This window comes from Sylvia atricapilla, chromosome 2, assembly GCF_009819655.1.
Source record: "Sylvia atricapilla isolate bSylAtr1 chromosome 2, bSylAtr1.pri, whole genome shotgun sequence".
Lineage (NCBI taxonomy): Eukaryota > Metazoa > Chordata > Aves > Passeriformes > Sylviidae > Sylvia > Sylvia atricapilla.
In genome coordinates this window covers 112,157,416-112,174,012 of record NC_089141.1, presented here as the reverse complement: position 1 = coordinate 112,174,012, position 16,597 = coordinate 112,157,416, and the positions used below count along the sequence as shown (strand labels likewise).

The window sequence follows — 16,597 nt, the reverse complement described above, 5'->3', positions numbered from 1 at the left end:
CCTCCTGTTTGGAACTGCTTTTGAGGGTGCATCTGTAGAAACCTCATTATCAGCAGCTGGTTTTTACTTCCATAACTAAATGCAAATTATCACGTTGCTGGTTTACCACCAATTCACACTTCACGGGCCTGAGCCTCAAAGTCAATTCAGATTAAAAGTGTCTTGGTAGCAAAGCTTTAGAAAAAACCTGAATATTAAGTGACTAGTTGGGTAGTGGAGACAATACTGATTTTTTTTTTTTTTTTTAATTATAGTCCAGCTGGATTTTTAACAGGCTCTGATAGGACCAAGCTGCAGTGGGATGAGGGGGAAAGGTATTGTTATGGGTTAACAGTGAAAGGAAACACAATGCAGGAATAAACACTGAGTTTTCTGAGCAGTGGGGCTGCACAGGGATGTGTGGTATTCAACAAGCTCTTCAACAACCTGGTGAAGAGGAGGGAGCTGTGAGGTGGCAGACTTTGCAAGCGGTGCAAAATTACTTAGGGCAGCCAAATCCAAAAAGAGACTAGGAAGATTTGCCAGGAAATGTCATGATGCCAGATGAGTAATAAAGGCAGAGAAAGCTTTCAATGCAAAGCATCTCTTAAATGCAATGTCTAGTGGGGAAAAGAATAGATGTCTTGGAAAGTGAGTAAATTGCTGAAAAAGAGAGAAAATTTCACCATTTAATGTCTTCGGCAAGGCAGGTAAAATGAAACCTGGCCTGATGTAAATCCACAAAAAGGCTTCATCTCAGATATTGGCTGTTTGTTAACCCCTCCATTACAAACAGGACAGCTTAGGTTTGAGAAAGCTACAAAGTGTGAAGGAGCTGTTCAAAGGCAGTGAATCAAAGAATCATAGGAGGGTTTGGGTTTGAAAGGACCTTAAAAATCTTCCAGTTCCAACTTCCCTGCTGTGGGCAGGGGCACCTTTCACTAGGCCAGGTTCCTCAGTGCTCCATCCAGCCCTGAACACTTCCAGGGATGGGGGGTCCAAATTTCAGCTTGGCTTGGAGGGAAGGATGAGAGGACTTCATTAGCCTGGGATATTTTCCTGCTTGTGAAAAAAGAGTAAATAGTAAAAATGTATTAAAATAGTTAATTATATAGAAGTGAATGGTGAAATGATCATTCAGAGTTTCTCATAACAAAAAGAATTCGTGGCAACCACTAAAAGTATCAGAAGATTTAAGGCTTGTTCTTTCCTCAGAGCGTGGAATTAAATAGTAAAGCTCATGGTCACTGGTGTGGGGGATACCAAATTATAAACAGGCTAAAAAAACATAGAAATAAATATCATAAGGGGTAGATCCATAGGTGCAGAAGCAATTTTTGGCTCAGGAAGTCCCTGGATCTCTGTTTTGGGGCACTGGGAGGTTCTAGCAGGGACTGCTGTCAAATAGTGAGTGAGAGGAGAGAGGAAGACACGCCTGGGGGCTGTGGAGAGGTTTGTGTGCAGGTGGGAGGAAATAAGTGTTACTGAGGATCAGGAGTCTGGTATTTCTTGACAGAAACATCCTGTAAGCATTTAAAAATCCTTGTTAACATAAGTGAACAAGCCAGTCCCTCGCTGCAGGCTTTGACAAGCTCCAACCTACTTTGGTTTTCAAAAAGCTCAGCTGCAGGGCTGTTGGGTTTTGAAACAAACTTGAGCTATTTATTTATTTACTTATTGTGTATTTAACAGTTCATAGCAGAGCAGTGGGCCAGTGGTGGGGAGGGGGAGGTAGAGGGCAAGGTGGGGTGAGCAGGCGACAGAAGAAAAAGGGAAGAGAAAAAGGAATTTCAAAGGCACTGGAAGGAAAAAGATGTAGAAATCCAAGCAGAAAGAGCAGAGAGGCAAGGGAGGAAGACAAATATTACATGCAAAAAACTGAAGGTTGAAAAGCAGTGTCTGTGGAAGGGCAATATGGGTATAGAGGGGGAGATTATTTTGAAATACGATAATGAGGCTGAAAAAAAAAAAAGGAGGAATCATTATGGCAAAAGGATAAGCCCATCCTGTCCTTCCCTGTGCTGCATCCAAATAGGTCACCTACAAAAGAGCAAAGACAGAGGCAGCAGAGGACAGGAGGCAAGGAAGAGGAGGTAGCCACGTCTCAGTGCCCTTGTTGTTGAAAACTCCAGCGTGGAAGAGTGGTTCTTTGCAGTTTATTCAAGCGTGGAAGAAAAAACATTGTTGATGAAGGGCAAGGGTGGTTCTTTGGCAAATCATCCTGCACAAGATGCATTTTCATTTGCTTCACAACCTGCAATGGTGTGACAGTGGATTTGTGTGGCAGAGGAGGGAAAACACCAGCTCATGAAGGAGTTAATTTCTGCTCTGGGAGGCACTGAGCAGCTGGGACACCAGAAGCACTTGATTTAAGCAAATTTTCACCCCTGGTGACTGCTCTGTAAACATTTAGTGATGCGCCTCAGAGAAGGTGTCCTCACTCAGCTCTGTTTTTCAAAAGCCAAGGGGTGATCAGGGAGCCAGCCCAACATTTCCCTGCTGCAAGGATGGTGTTTGCCTGGGTGGGATGTCTCCCTGCTGGTGTGTTGGGAAGCAGATGCTAAAACAGCTGTTAAGAGCTGAACACTGTAATTCCTGTAAAGAGCAATGAAAATCTAGCCCGAGGCCTTAATTTGTTTAAAAGCAGCCATCTGCAAGGTATTTTTGAAGCAGGATGCAAATGAAACCAGCACTAACGTTTTTCTCCCCAGTGCATGAGGCAAGGTCCATCAAAAGGACTCCCAGCACTGGCTTAAGGCATTGGTAACTGGGTTAAAGTCCCATTTGTGCCATGAATGTCCTCTGTGACCTCACACAGGTGACTTTATCAGTGTTTGTGCACAGGCTGGACAATGGAACAATTGGTTCAGGACTCCACGTGCAGAACAAACCATAAAAGCAAGAAGATAAAGAGGCAAAGGTAAAATCACCAAAACCATTCAGGCAAACAGGTGGAAAGAGCTGATGAAACTCCTTTATTGGTTGTGCTGGGGCTGAGGTCTAAATGGAGGAGAGGTTATGTCTCACTCCTCAATCCTGCTTCTCAAAGGATCCCCATTCAGGGCTCAGGGACCTGTTCCCTATGGAGCAGGGAAAGACCATTTATTGCTCCAGGAGACCTGACTAGTGGAAGAAGATGTAGATCCTACACTACCTATGAACTAATAAAAAAATAATTATCTTAGATAATTTATTAACTCATACCTACCTGTCTATACTGCCCTGAATGTCTGAAAAAAACAACATAGCCAAAGATTTTTAGAGCAAATGATCACTGATGATTCCTGTTTAGGATAAATTTCAAAGATTAATTAACAGCAAGGATTGTCCTGAAAGTTACATCATTTATTCAGAGCCCTGGCAGACCACAGCTCCTTGAAAAAGTAAAGTGTTTGCACAGGCATGGAAATAAATTCCAAGTGCACAGAGAACAGTTTGCATTAAGAGGGGCAGAGTGGGTAAATTTTAATTTGAACAGAAATATGATTTACTTAATCTTATCTGGCTTTATTAATTATCAGAGTAGGTAAAGTTTGCTTTTCATTTAATGTTTTGTTGCTCACACACAGATACACTTTGCAGACTGAGGTGCATGGCAGAGGTAACATAACCCAGGGAGGTGGAAAATTTTTGTGAAGGTTTTTGTAAACATGAGAGGACTCAGAGTCAGCCATACACAGAACCAGGGAGAACAAGGTTGGCACAATCCTGCAAGACAAAGAAGTCTGTAAGTGCTTGCAGTGGGTGGGAGGAAAGAGAGGAGCTATTTATATTAAAGGACAATTCCTGGCACCAACCTGGTTGGATATACAGTGGTTAAATGTGGACTGGGAACTGCAGAAGGGTCTGGACAATGGAGCAGTGAGATTCCAGACCCTGTGTCCTGGGTGCAGTTCACTGAGGCACTGGTTGCAATGTCATCACTGAGATTGGGCTCTGGTTCCATTTATACAACCATCAAACACTCTTGTTGTGTGAAAAATACAGCGTGTCCTCCTCTCACATCAGCTGCTGATTGAAAGAAAAATGGCTTTTTTCAATAATTTATAGCTAATCCAATAATGAATAAACTGCCAAAAAAAATGTGGTGTGAACCAAACCCTAAAAAATTACTCCATTGTCCTGAATGCTCTTAGCAAGGGAGTGATGACCATTTCAGACTTCCTTTCTCCTGGAACGTAATTGAACACTTACTTTTAGGCCAAATTTGTGGGCACGAGGTTTTAATTAGACTGCCACAGACTGCACTGTCTAATTGCTAATTGTCCTTGTGCAGAGCTTAGCTGGAACCATTGGGGCGCTACTGGCAGTCCTGGTGCTCCCTCAGCAGGAATGTTCTCCCTGATGCCTTAAGTTTTAGGTTTCATGTTTTTCAGATTCTGTGCTGCCCAGGGGTGCAGTTCTGAGCTCACAGTCAGTGCCACTCAGCTCTTCACAGAGCAGGGACACAAAACAAATCCTTTTCCTGCTGGAGACCAAGGACAACTTTCAGGTCCAAGAGCACAATCAGGGGTGGGCTGAAGGGAGGAACAAGAAGGATGGCACCTCACAACCTGAAGCTGTAATTGACAATTAAACCTCAATATGCAAATGTACCAAAACTTACAAAAATGTAAGATCTGGTGACCAATCAGCCATTTTGTGACTATTCTCACCATCTGTGAGGCAGACCCACATGGTCCATGCTTGGACTCAAAATATTCCTGGATGAGGAATCCCTGTGCAACTGGTGGAGTTTGCAATGGGAGGCCCTGGGTCTATGAGGAGGAAAGGAAAACAAAATGTCTCAGTTAGGAGCTTTCAGCTCTGAAAAATATTAGCCAAAAATTCACACTACCTTTCAAAGAGTTGAAACTAATGAGTTACAGCACCTCTGGTTAATAGAATGCCTGAGGAAGGCTTTAGAAGAAATACATCACAATGTTTATGATGAATGATTGAGGAATAGGGGAAGGAGTGCTGAGGGATAAATGATAGGGCTGCAAAAAATCAGTCGTAATCCAAGATATAGAAAAGGGACTGGTTGCATACTCTAATTATTTAAAGTGTAGGCAACTCATGAATTTTCCTATTTAAAAGTTTGTTGTGTTTTTTTTTTTTCTGACAGAAAAGATGGCAGTCAGTGGTTTACTGAAGGGAAACAGGTGATTTTGGAGTGGGAGAAAGAGAGATGATGTAATTGAAGGCATTTTAAAAGAAAACCACCTAATCTAAGCAGGATCTAAAAGATCAGATTGCACACCTCCATATCTGAACCGGTTAAGATGTTTTACACTACCCAACAACCTCTGTTGGTGTTGTATATGTATTTATGGACTGATTTTGGTTCCCTCACAGGTCTGGGCTTTTGTTACTCCATCACGAAAGGCCCTGAGAATGCCACAGTCCTGGCTGGCTCCCAGGCACGGTTCAACTGCACGGTGTCTGCAGGGTGGAAAGTCCTCATCTGGCTCTCCAAGGGCAGCCCTGTGCTCACTGTCCTCAGCTCCCAGGGCTCTGTGGAAACCACAGAGCGCTTCACCTCCCAGAACTACACCCGTGGGGATGAGTTCACCTCGGAGCTGATCATCCACAACACCCAGCTGAGTGACTCTGGCAGGATTGAGTGCAGCATCCAGCAGCCCAGCGAGAACAACTTTGCCTTTCTCTCTGTGCAAGGTGTGTATAGCCACCGGCAAAAAGCTCTTTCGTTGTGCTGCGCTTGAGGTAATCCTCTGAGGAATTGCTCAAGTTATCCCTGGGAAGGAGAACATGCTCTCATTACCATCCTTTGCTTCCTGCCCTCCTCATCCTAATTTTACTGTCTGAGCAGGTTTTAGAGTCACATGCAGAGTGCCAGTAACAAAGGTTATAGCTGCCCCTGTTTTTCTCCTGTTCCATCTCTTATTCCTTATCAGCCTGCAGCCAGGAAAGCAGGATCTCACCACCAGACACTGTCCATTTGTCAAGGAGGGGCTTGGTGCAGTGATGACATCTCATCACCTATCTGTAAACCTCTTCTTATGCGACCTGAGCATATTTAATACTCTAGAGAGAAGCACTGTTATTTCATTGTGTTGTCCTTCAGCTGGATATGTGTCAAGATGGCTAAAAAGTGCAATTTCCTGCTGTTTATTGGGAAGGTACTGAAAGTTGAGACTTGTGCTTTAGACATAGTGGGTAATGGGCCCATGTAGTTGAAATATCTGCATGTTTCCATCATGCCTATGGTGTATCTGTATTAATAATTGTTTTCCACTTCATATCTCAAGGCATAGCTATTTCTGGGTAGCAAGATAAGATTTAAAAGCAATCCAGCAGGAAAGCAATGCAGCGAAACGTTCTGAAGGAACAAAAAACATCTTTTCCCTCCCACAGTTAATGGATCTTTACTCATCAAAAATAGCACCTTAACAGTAAGAGAGAACCAAACAATTGAGATTGTTTGCGAAGCCTTAGGATGGGCCCCGGCTCCAGACATTACCTGGATGGCAAATGACTCTCTGGTTGATAAATCCAGCTATGTCACCCAGCAAAGTCCAGAATCTCATGGCCTCCACAATGCCCTGAGCACCTTAACTCTGACTCCGACGGACACGGAGCTCTTGACTTGTTTAGCTGACATAGAAGCACTCCCCAGCCCTCAGAATGCAACTGTAACTGTTATTTTTGACAACTCTGCCGCGGGTAAGTGGATGTTTGTTGTGCTTTTCCCGTCCTGTACCGCCTGTACCCAGAGCTGTGCGTTTTGTTCTGGTTTGTTTTGCTTGAAAAAAGTCGTTTATTTGTAAGTCAAGTCCTCTGGGGTGTGGAATTCAGAGGGAGGAGTTACAGCATGGTGTATAGGTAGGGTTAAATGTATTTTTACCAGTCTAATGAACCATGAAGCCCCAATGTAGGACTGAGCAAGACAAAGCCTCTGACAAATATCTGCCTCTGACTCCTGTGGATTTGCTGCTAGGAAAACCAACCTTAACTCCTTGACCAAGAAAACACCCAAGGAAATTAGATCTTAAATATCCTTGATCAGACCATGCGTGCCATATTAACCTAATTTCTTACCAAAGTAAGCCAAACCCTTGTGTGAAATTGTTCTCCATAATATCCAATACCAATTCTACCCCTGATTTGGAAAATAAGCCCCTCCCAGTTTCTCCACACAACCCAGAATAAATTCTGTACTAACATATATGGATTTTTTTGGGCAGTGAATAAGTTTGCTTTTTACTGGCTTTGACTTAAGGAAATTCAAAGTTGCTTTGATCCAAGCTTAGATGTTGTACCAGTCTCTCCAGAGCAGTTAGCAAGGCCTTTGATAACTCTAAATATTTTTGCTAAGGTTATAATCATGCTGACAGCTTCTCTTGATGAACTGATGCTTCTTTAGCAATGGGTGAAAAAGGCACAAAGAAAACATCCTTACAGGGTATCAATGAGGGATTTGGTGCAGACATTTTGACACATAAACAACTGAGAAGATTGAGTAGCTGTGCCCTTTGTTTTCGGTGTGAATCATTATTAGCAGGCCTTTTTTAGAAGTGCTTGCTTGGTAATGCAGTTGGAAAAGGTCATTTTACCATCCCTAATATGGCCTTTTGTAATCACATTGATCTTAATTACTGACTAAGCAAAATAGGACTTTCCTGAGGAAATTAATAAATTCCCCTGCCCCCTCATTTGTGATGTTTCCATAGCTACTCCCTGCAAATCAGAAGAGGGGAAAAACAGAAGTCATGAAGCACTATTAGTGTGTAATTAGTGATTGTATATGATCCATCATTCATTTCTCTTTGGAAATACCATTGTGCTGCATCAGCAGGCACTCAAAATTTGATGGGATAGGAGAATCTGAAGTCTTTATATGATCAGAATGAAATAAAAGCCTGGCATTTATGACACAGGAAGGTATATAATGTATATATCACACTGGAAATCTAAGAGCTTGTCCCAGTTTTCATGTACAGGCTCAGCCTTAGCTGGCTGTTGGGAGGGAACATAACCAGCTTCAAACATGTAAGAAATCCTTCCCAAAACTATTGAAATGTCAATTTTCCCCTTCACTTTAAAGCTGGGGGAATAAAATTCCTCCTTGTTCCATTCAAGCAATACAAGAACTACTGAAAATTAGAGCCCTCTCCGGCCACCAGCCCCTGGTGAGGGAACATCCCACCTTCCTGCAGCTCTGGGTCAGTCTTTCCATACAAAGTGATGCATTTTTATGTCATTCACTTTTCCTGCAGTGATGTTTGGCTGAGCTTGGAATTTGGGGACTCCTACAGAGTTATCCTGGGAAATGCATTCACAGAGCTGTTACCTGGAATGGGATCCATGGTGGAGTTCCTTAGCTGAGTCCAAGCTGTCTTTGGCTTTGGGGTTACATTCCTGTGGCCTTTGACCTGCAGAAGCTGAGGATAGAGAGTTTCCCATGAGCCTGGATGTCCTTTGCTTCTGAACTCAGCCAGAAATCTCCAAAGTGTCCAAGAAACCATGTGCAGGTTTTTCCAGTCTCTCATTCCTCACTGGTCACTACCACCTGCCTGGGAAAACCTCCTTTTCTGCAGACACTTTGTCAAAGTCAATATTTGGACAATTTTGGGAGGAGCCAGAGGTCGGGATGGCAGCAGAGGATGGGCCCCTGTGGAATGAGGAAGTAGCTCTATCCACTCTAAACACTTCATAGAACTTGATTTGGATTTCCTCATGGACTCAAAGTGATTTAATCCTTTCACACCTTCGTGCCCCTCCCTTGCAGCCCCTCATTCATACCCAGCTCCAGTTCCTTTCTGCATCCTCCAAAACTGCAGAGACACAAAAATGCTGAAGCTCTGGGAGTGTTTGTGTTGCACCCTGTCCTTCTGGCTTCAGCTCCATAGATCTCTTGGCACATAACCTGACCCTGACAGGGAGTGAAATTCCTTGGTGTGGCAGCCAACCTGCAGGAATGGACTGGTGCAGGTGTGTTTAGCTTCTCCCTTCTCACTAGGTTAAAGCTTTCCCCTCTAGCTAAATAGATGTCATTCGTATTTTAATCATCTTGAAATCCCCGTGGCATCTCTACAGAACAAAATGTACTGAAATGTAGATATCTGTTGCAGTACTTCTAGATAAAAATATTAAGAACAAGTTTATCATCAACTGATGGCAGCCTACAGGATTTACTGCTACTTTTCAGGTTACTCAGTGCTTGGTTTTTTTTCCTAATAGAAAAAATTCCAAACATGCTGATTGAGCATTAGGATTAGAGAAGACTGGAACAAATTGCTTAATGATAATGACCTGAGCTTTGGAGAATGCAGATTCCTGGCAGAGGTTCAAGCTTTGTAGGAGGCTCTGGTGCTGATGTTTTCAGTCCGAAACCTCCAAACCCCAAACACTCCCCCAGGAAAATTCGTAGATAAAAAGGGTTTTGTTTATTCCCTGCAACAGGTAAACTGGGTTCCCACATCTGGGGAATTATTCCAACCCTGAGCAGCTCCCAGTCTCCCTCATTCCTGTGGGACCTTTCCCAGAGGCTGTCAGCCAAGTGTGGCCTTGGGATTGTTAATTGGGACCTCGAATGAGGAAAAGGCAATCATAAACCCATGGGATTTCCAGATCTGGGTGTGTCTCACACCTGTAATTTGGATTGGAAGATTGTTTCTGAACAACTGCCAAAAGTGTTTTGGGGCTGCTTTCCAAAGGGAAGCCAAATTGGAGGTGCTTCTGGAATATTTGGTCAAACCAAGGGGCAGGATGATGTGACAAGCAGAAGTGGCATCTTCCTTGTACATCCAGCTGCCTGAGAAATATTCCCCATCCCTGGAAGTGCCCAAGGCCAGGGCTTGGAGCAAAGCTGGGATGGTGGAAGGTGTCCCTGCCCATGACAGGGGGTGGCACTGGATGATCTTTGAGGTCCCTTCCAACCCAAATCATTCCATGATTCTATAATTCTAAATGCAAGATAATTTTAAAGTTCTGTGCACATGGGAGCCCTGTTTGGTCATAGCAATGGATTTCAGCAAGACATTGAATTATCCTTAAATCCCCTCATTTAACCCTGTAGATTACAGCAGAGATGAAGGCATAAGTTAAATGTGAGAGTCTGTAGAGAAGATGGGTCAGTAGCTGTGTGTTCTTCACTGGTTTTGTTCTTTGGTGCTGTTTATATGGGGAAGAGGTGTCCTACGAAGCACATTCCAAAATCAAACTCTTGTTGAAATCATTGAGAGAAATCTCAAGGCAGAATTGATGAGAAAAATTGTTTTCCTAGGCTAGAGATCACCAGCTGTACTAATCACCTACAGCTCTTGCTGTAGTTTGTGGGGAGAAATGGACATTTTTTCCAAAGCAGTTCAGCTTATTAAAGGGGAGCCACACATTTGGTCAAATTAATTGTAACCCAAAATACCTATTTTCTCTCTACTGACAAGAGCAGCCAGCCAAGACACTCAATATCTGCAGTATGGACACCTAAACTGAATCTTAACACCTCTCTCCAAATGTCTCCAAAGGACTCTGGGATTCCTAGCATAATTATAAAATACAGCTTGAAAGTTGCAATCCTGTGCTTTTCAGAAGAGAAGTAGCAGTGGGAGAAGTTACAACTGAAATAAAGGATTTGAATTCGGGAATGTTTTAAATTTTTGGGTGCCATCCATAAATACAGAATCTGTCATCTGGAAAACACAGACTCCTTGTTAAATATTCACCAAACGCTTCATAGCATCTCACATAGAAGGTAAATATGCTGAAAAGGATGTTTTGAGCCTCTGATAGTCCAATGTTTCTCCATTTGATTTAACAGAAAACGATTACAGTGAAGACAACAGGAACACGTGGGTTATTGTACTTGCAGTTGTGCTTTCATTTCTTGGTATTGTTCTCCTGATCGTTATTATTGTGTTTGCTGTGCGCTGCTGCCTGAAGAGGAGAGGTGAGTGAGACCTTCACGGCTGGTTTTTACATTAAAAAATGGTTTTGATTAGACATAAATCTACTTGTGTCAGCTCTGATGCTGCACAAAGACCTGTAAGCAGAAGACTGAGCAGGCAGATCCATTTAAGATCCTCCTTAATTTCACCATCGTGTTTCTCTCATAAATTTATTCCAATGTCAGCCCTTCACATTAACTCCTAAGGGGGGAGGGGTCATGTTTCTAGGAGTACATTCACTTTTAAAGACATTTAAAGGTTCTTTATTGAAGAATATTTTCAATGCTGTGTGCCTAATTCCAGTTTCCATGTCAGCTGCTCCACAGGGCTGCCCAGTTTTGCAAACAGGGTGGAGAGATGTGGTTAGCTGGAACTCAGGGCACGCTCTTAGACAACTTAGAGCAGTTTTAAATTTTCATTTCCTGCATTTTAAACACTCTTTTTTTTTCTCTCTCTCATTCTCAGGATCTACTTATGAAAATGAAGTAAGGTAAGTCAGATGACGTGGGGAAACTTTTTGTTGTTGGGTGGACTCCTTGAGGCTGCTGCAGGGTGACAGGAGGAATGTGGCAATGTCCTTGCCCTGGCATCCCTCATCCCAGACCTCCCGGTGCTTGCGGGGACTCAGAGGGATGGGGGACAGCATCCAGGGAAGGGGAATGACCCTAGGGATAAAAGGTGAACTCCGATCCCCCTGCGGTGAAAAAACCCCATCCAAACCCCAGGGCGCCTCTCCTGGCTGCTGCGGCGCGGAGGTGACAAACCGAGGGGACGCTGTCAGAGCTGGAGGACAAAGCGGATGGCCCGGAGCCCGCAGGTGTCCCGGGGAAGGCAGGAGAGGATGGCCACCAGAGCCCGCCGGGCGATTGCCGCCGCCGCCACAGGATGTCACTGCCAGACCGGCAGCGGGGCAGGCGAGTCCCGCCGGCTCTTTAGGGCTGCATAACCTGATCAAAAAGGCGATCGCAGGGCAGATTTAGATTAGCTGTGAAGAAGATCTTGACTGGGAGAGTGGTGAGGCACTGGTACAGGTTGTCCAGAGATACCGTGACTCTCCATCTCTGGGAGTGTTCATTGGAGCAGCCCGGAATAGTGAAGGTGTCCATGCCCACGGTGAGATGATCTTTAAGGTTTCTTCCAACCCAAGCTATTCTATAATTCTTTAAAAAATTAATAAAGCTGCCCTGTGGATGGGTATCAGCACCTCATTCAGGCGTGTTTCGGTACAAAGCCATTCCACAGAGCTGAAAAACTTCAGAAATCAATAACTGGTAGCTCTCAGCATTAAGATCCTTTTTATCAGCACCTATGTGGCTGTGACAGCCATGGCTGTGGGGTTGTTCATATTATTATTTATATTTAGGCAGCATTTTAAATTCATTCTCTGCCTACCCTTGTGGGGCTTTTTAACTCCCCGTCCCTTAATGAGTTTGCAGAACATTCCACCGTGCCTGGCATGTCAGTAATTCCCAGTTTCATTAGCAGCCTCTTGTGGGGAAAGTTTGTGGAGGTCTGTTGACAGGTTTCCATTTGTAGAGCATTTTATTGATGGAAACAAAATAAGGAAATTAGATATCCTCTGTTTTCTCCCAAGGAAATGATGCTTATTACACCATACGTGTAAACTTTTGTGTGATTTCTTACTTTGTGTTGCTAAATTAATCATTTTGCGAAGTGCAGCCATATAAATATAAATTCCTAAATGGGCAGGACTAAATCAGCAGGGATTGCTTGGATTCTGACTTGTTTCAGAATCCCGAAAACTTCCACAAAGATCAACCCTACTAAGGCAAAACCAGCTGAACATGCAGGGAAGGATCTGCCCAGAAGTGGGGTCTAGAAGTCAGACCCATGTCCTCCCCAGAGCCTGCCTTGCTGTTGTGGATCTGCAGTGTTATTCCAGACAACCTGAACAGGTCCAGAATAGGGCATAATTCTCCTTTCCTTCTATATTTTGGATCTGCTCTGGGCAGAAACAATTCTACCTTCAGAGCAGAAGTGGGATTTTAGTTCTCAGTACTACAAAGTTACTATTTCTCCATTAACTTCAAAGATGAGTTGTCTCACTGTGTTCACAAACCTTGCTTGTACTTAAAAGCTAAGAAAACTGGGATGAGTTTTGGCTCTGAGGCTCAGTTTGGACTTGGAGATTCAGTGTTGACAGTTCTTCAAGTTTTGAAAAACAGTGATCTTGAAATCACAAAGATTATTAACAATCACAGATTTTGTAGGCTCAGTTTTGGTTTTTTTAATCCTTGCGGGGGGATCTTCCCTGCAGTAAAAAGAATCATTCTTGTCCAGATTTTGGAAGCTGCATTGCTGTGGTAGCAAAGAAGTAGTGAGACCAAACATACACTGGTTTATTTCCCACTTTTATTTTTAACTTGGCTGGCTATCTTCCTATACCTCCCACACCTCTTTTTCTTTTGTAGCTGCTTTTTATTTGGCCACTCCACTGAGTTTGCTGGGATCTAAGGCTCAGATAAAAGAGCCAGCACAGTGTCATGTAACATGTGGGGGTGGTAGCTCTAAACAATTGCTTTTGTCTTCTAGCAACCATGGCAGGGCTCTTAGTGGTGTCCAACCTGTTTATTTCTTAAAAAAGCCCCATAGTTGACAGCTGACTCACCAGATTTATGTGTGCATTAGCAACGTCCCTCTGCAGCTCTGTGGGCCTGCAAAGTAGTTCCTACTAAATATAAAGGAAGTAGGATTACAGAATCATGGAATCATTGAAAAAGACGTGCAAGGCCAGCAAGTCGCAGCTGTGCTCAATGCTCATCTTGTCCCCAGCCCAGAGCACTGGGTGCCACATCCAGGCCTTCTTGGGACACCTGCAGGGATGGGGACTCCAGACCTCCCTGAGCAGCCCTTTTCAATTCTTAACAACCCTTTCCATAAGAAATTCTTCCTGATGTCCAACGTGAGCCTCCCCTGAGGCCAATTCCCCTTGTCCTGTCCCTCGTTCCTTAGGAGCAGAGCCCAACCTTCCCTACAACTTTTATACAAATGTCATTACCACCCCTTCCCACTAAAAATTCCTGATTTTCCATAGTCCATTTGTGTTTGCCACACCTCAAACCTCCTAGGCAGAGGTGGACCTCGGACTGTCCTGGAGAGAGGCCCATGGTAGCCACAAATCAATAGTAGCATCTCTTCTAGCATCAGAATTTTGGGTAAAAAAGCACCATTCTCTCCCTGTGAGAAAAAATTTGTTCCGCAAATTCAGAGATGTGTAACTTTAACCAAGGAATTTCTCTCACGTGTAAAGTAAATTTCAGGGTGAAAGATTAACTTCAGAGTGTACAGATGAATCACTGACTGTGGGGATGTGAGAGGACACACTTTGGTTTTCAAGCTGGGCACCAGAATGATGAGCTGTCATAAATGACCTGGCTGGTGCTCCATTTTTGGGCACCTAAATATCCTGCAATTCAGAATCAGAGATCAAAATTAATTTTCTCCAAAACTTGTGATCTGGCACAGGGTCCTCACTTTCTGAAAGTTGCCTTATTTTCAGGGTTTTTGACCTTGCAGCTGATGGCAACTTTCCAAACAGAATTACATGGGTAATATTTCCATGGAAATACAAAATTTGTACCAGCTGATTGCTTTATTTTGGGACGTGAGACATTTACATTTTTCTCTCTAGTCTGCTACCCAGGAGTTCTCCCACCATGAAGAACCTCTAATGATACCTTTTTGTTTTCTAGAAAAGTTTCAACTGAGAAGAAAAAAGATGGCAATTTGGAAAGCAGGCAGAGGAATGGCAGTGAAAATCTGGGATATATTCCAGAGGAATTGTGGAACACAGAACAAAGCTCAGGTGAGTCTAAGCTGGTGAATCACAGGTTGTCAAATTTCTTCTCAACATAGGTCTTTTGGACAACAGGTTTAACAATTGAAATTATGAGGTTTCACAATATCACAATATTTAGTGAAGGACTTATGCTTTTCTTGGACATTTTTGATTTTTTAGAGGAAGATCCTCCAAAAATATTGAGGAAACATCCAAATTCTTTGCAGTTGAATTTAGATTTAGTCCTTTTTTTTTTTTTTTTTTTTTTTTTTCTTTTAATGCCTTTGTTCTTCCAGTTGTTTTCTGGGGCCAAGTGTGGGAGGACTAGATTTTCATACAAGCAGCAATTTAGGCAATGTTTTGCAGTTGGTCTGTGAAAACAAAAGAAAATCCACCACTACCAACACACACACATACAGACACACACACACAAAAAAAAAAAAAAAAAAGAAAAAAGAAAAGAAAAAAAAGAGAAGAAGGAAAGAATAAAGGCAGTTGGTGAACTATTATTTTACTGATAAATGACTAAGGCATTATAAATTCTTGTCCTTAAGCACAAAGACTCTTCAAAAGCAAATGTAAATCTCCACCAAATCGTTACCCGCCATTTGCATTTATAACCACATTATTCTCAAAACATTTAATCAAACACTTAATGGCATAAAATTATTGTGCAGAGTCTATAATCCAGGCATGCATTCTTTCCTCTCTGACAAATAAGTGGTGAAGAAATAAGTACAGGGGAAAGATTTCCAGACTATGTAGTATTATAAAATGCAGCAGTTATAAAAAGTAAAAGGAAAATTAAGTGAATCTGGGCAAATTGATTCCATAGAATCCTAGACTGTCTTTTTTCATGCTTGTTTGTGTTGTGGGTTGATCTTGGCTGGTCACCTCTCTTCTTCACTGGCCTGGCTGTCTCCAGAACTGTTTCCCTCACACTTTCTCACTCCTCTTTCACAGGTCCTGCTGTGCTGGGTTTTTTACTTTTCCTTAAATATGTTATGGCAGAGGTGCCACCAATGTCACAGCTCAGGCAGGACTTTGCTGGAGCCACCTGGAACTGCCTCTGTCTGGCACTGGGGACAGCTCCTGGTGTCACCTCACAGAAGCCACCCCTGCAAACTCCCTCAATACAAATATCTCACCATTTTAGCCCAAAAAATTAGCCTTGGTTTTGCCCACAATATTAAATCTTATTTAGCCATTGTGGTTCATGCCATGGTGGACACTGAGTAACAGTAATCTTTTGTATTCTTGTTGCAGGACTTGCCTCTCTTCCCCCAGTGTTTTCAAAGTTTGCTGGCCCTGATGGCAATTTGTACATCAGTTCTGTGCCAAAGGTAATGCTGATATCTTGAATATATCAACATTTTTCTTTTTCACAGAGTGTGTATTATGCTACAGCCAAACATAGATTTTGGGTGGAGGTAGACAATTAGAAGTCAATTACAACTGTAATTGGGTAAGTGGAATGTCTCTTCAGCATTCCTGACTGTGTTTTCCTTCAGACTTGAAGGAGATGTGGATATAAGATGGAAGCATTCTGAAGGTGAGGTTTGAGGGTCCTTTGCAAACAAAATCCAGTGTAGAGAATAAATGCATGTGCATTTTCTCTGGATCATTTCTTGACTGTATATTCCAAAATTCCGGAAGTTGCTTCAAGCAGGGACTTTGTATAGATGTTAAAACCTTTGGTATCTCAGCATTAAGATCTGGAAGGGAAAGCAAATACCTAACACTGAGTGCCCCCAAAGCTTTGCCCCTTTTCCATGTGGATAAAATATAAAAAAGAAGAGCTCAGTGTTTATTCCTCCACTGGTCCCATTCTCAGTGGCCTCATTCTGAAGGCTGGTGCTGCTCTCAGCTTCAAGCACGAGAGCAATGTGAACCTTAATTTATGCCACTTTCTTTATTTTTGTAAAATCCA

The 16,597-nt window shown here is 42.9% G+C and overlaps 2 protein-coding genes across 2 annotated transcripts in view; both read left to right on the top strand.

Annotated features, from left to right (window-relative positions):
* Nucleotides 1-16,597, top strand: part of GET1 (guided entry of tail-anchored proteins factor 1) — a 143,324-nt gene that overhangs the window by 99,627 nt on the left and 27,100 nt on the right. The gene's annotated exons all lie outside the window — the stretch shown is intronic.
* The window catches only part of IGSF5 (immunoglobulin superfamily member 5), a 28,211-nt gene that overhangs the window by 2,404 nt on the left and 9,210 nt on the right, over nt 1-16,597 (top strand). The window contains exons 3-8 of the mRNA XM_066314158.1: nt 5,317-5,637; nt 6,337-6,645; nt 10,742-10,870; nt 11,334-11,358; nt 14,582-14,694; nt 15,934-16,010. Coding sequence (XP_066170255.1) covers nt 5,317-5,637; nt 6,337-6,645; nt 10,742-10,870; nt 11,334-11,358; nt 14,582-14,694; nt 15,934-16,010 — 974 coding nt within the window. The remainder of the gene's footprint in view (nt 1-5,316; nt 5,638-6,336; nt 6,646-10,741; nt 10,871-11,333; nt 11,359-14,581; nt 14,695-15,933; nt 16,011-16,597) is intronic.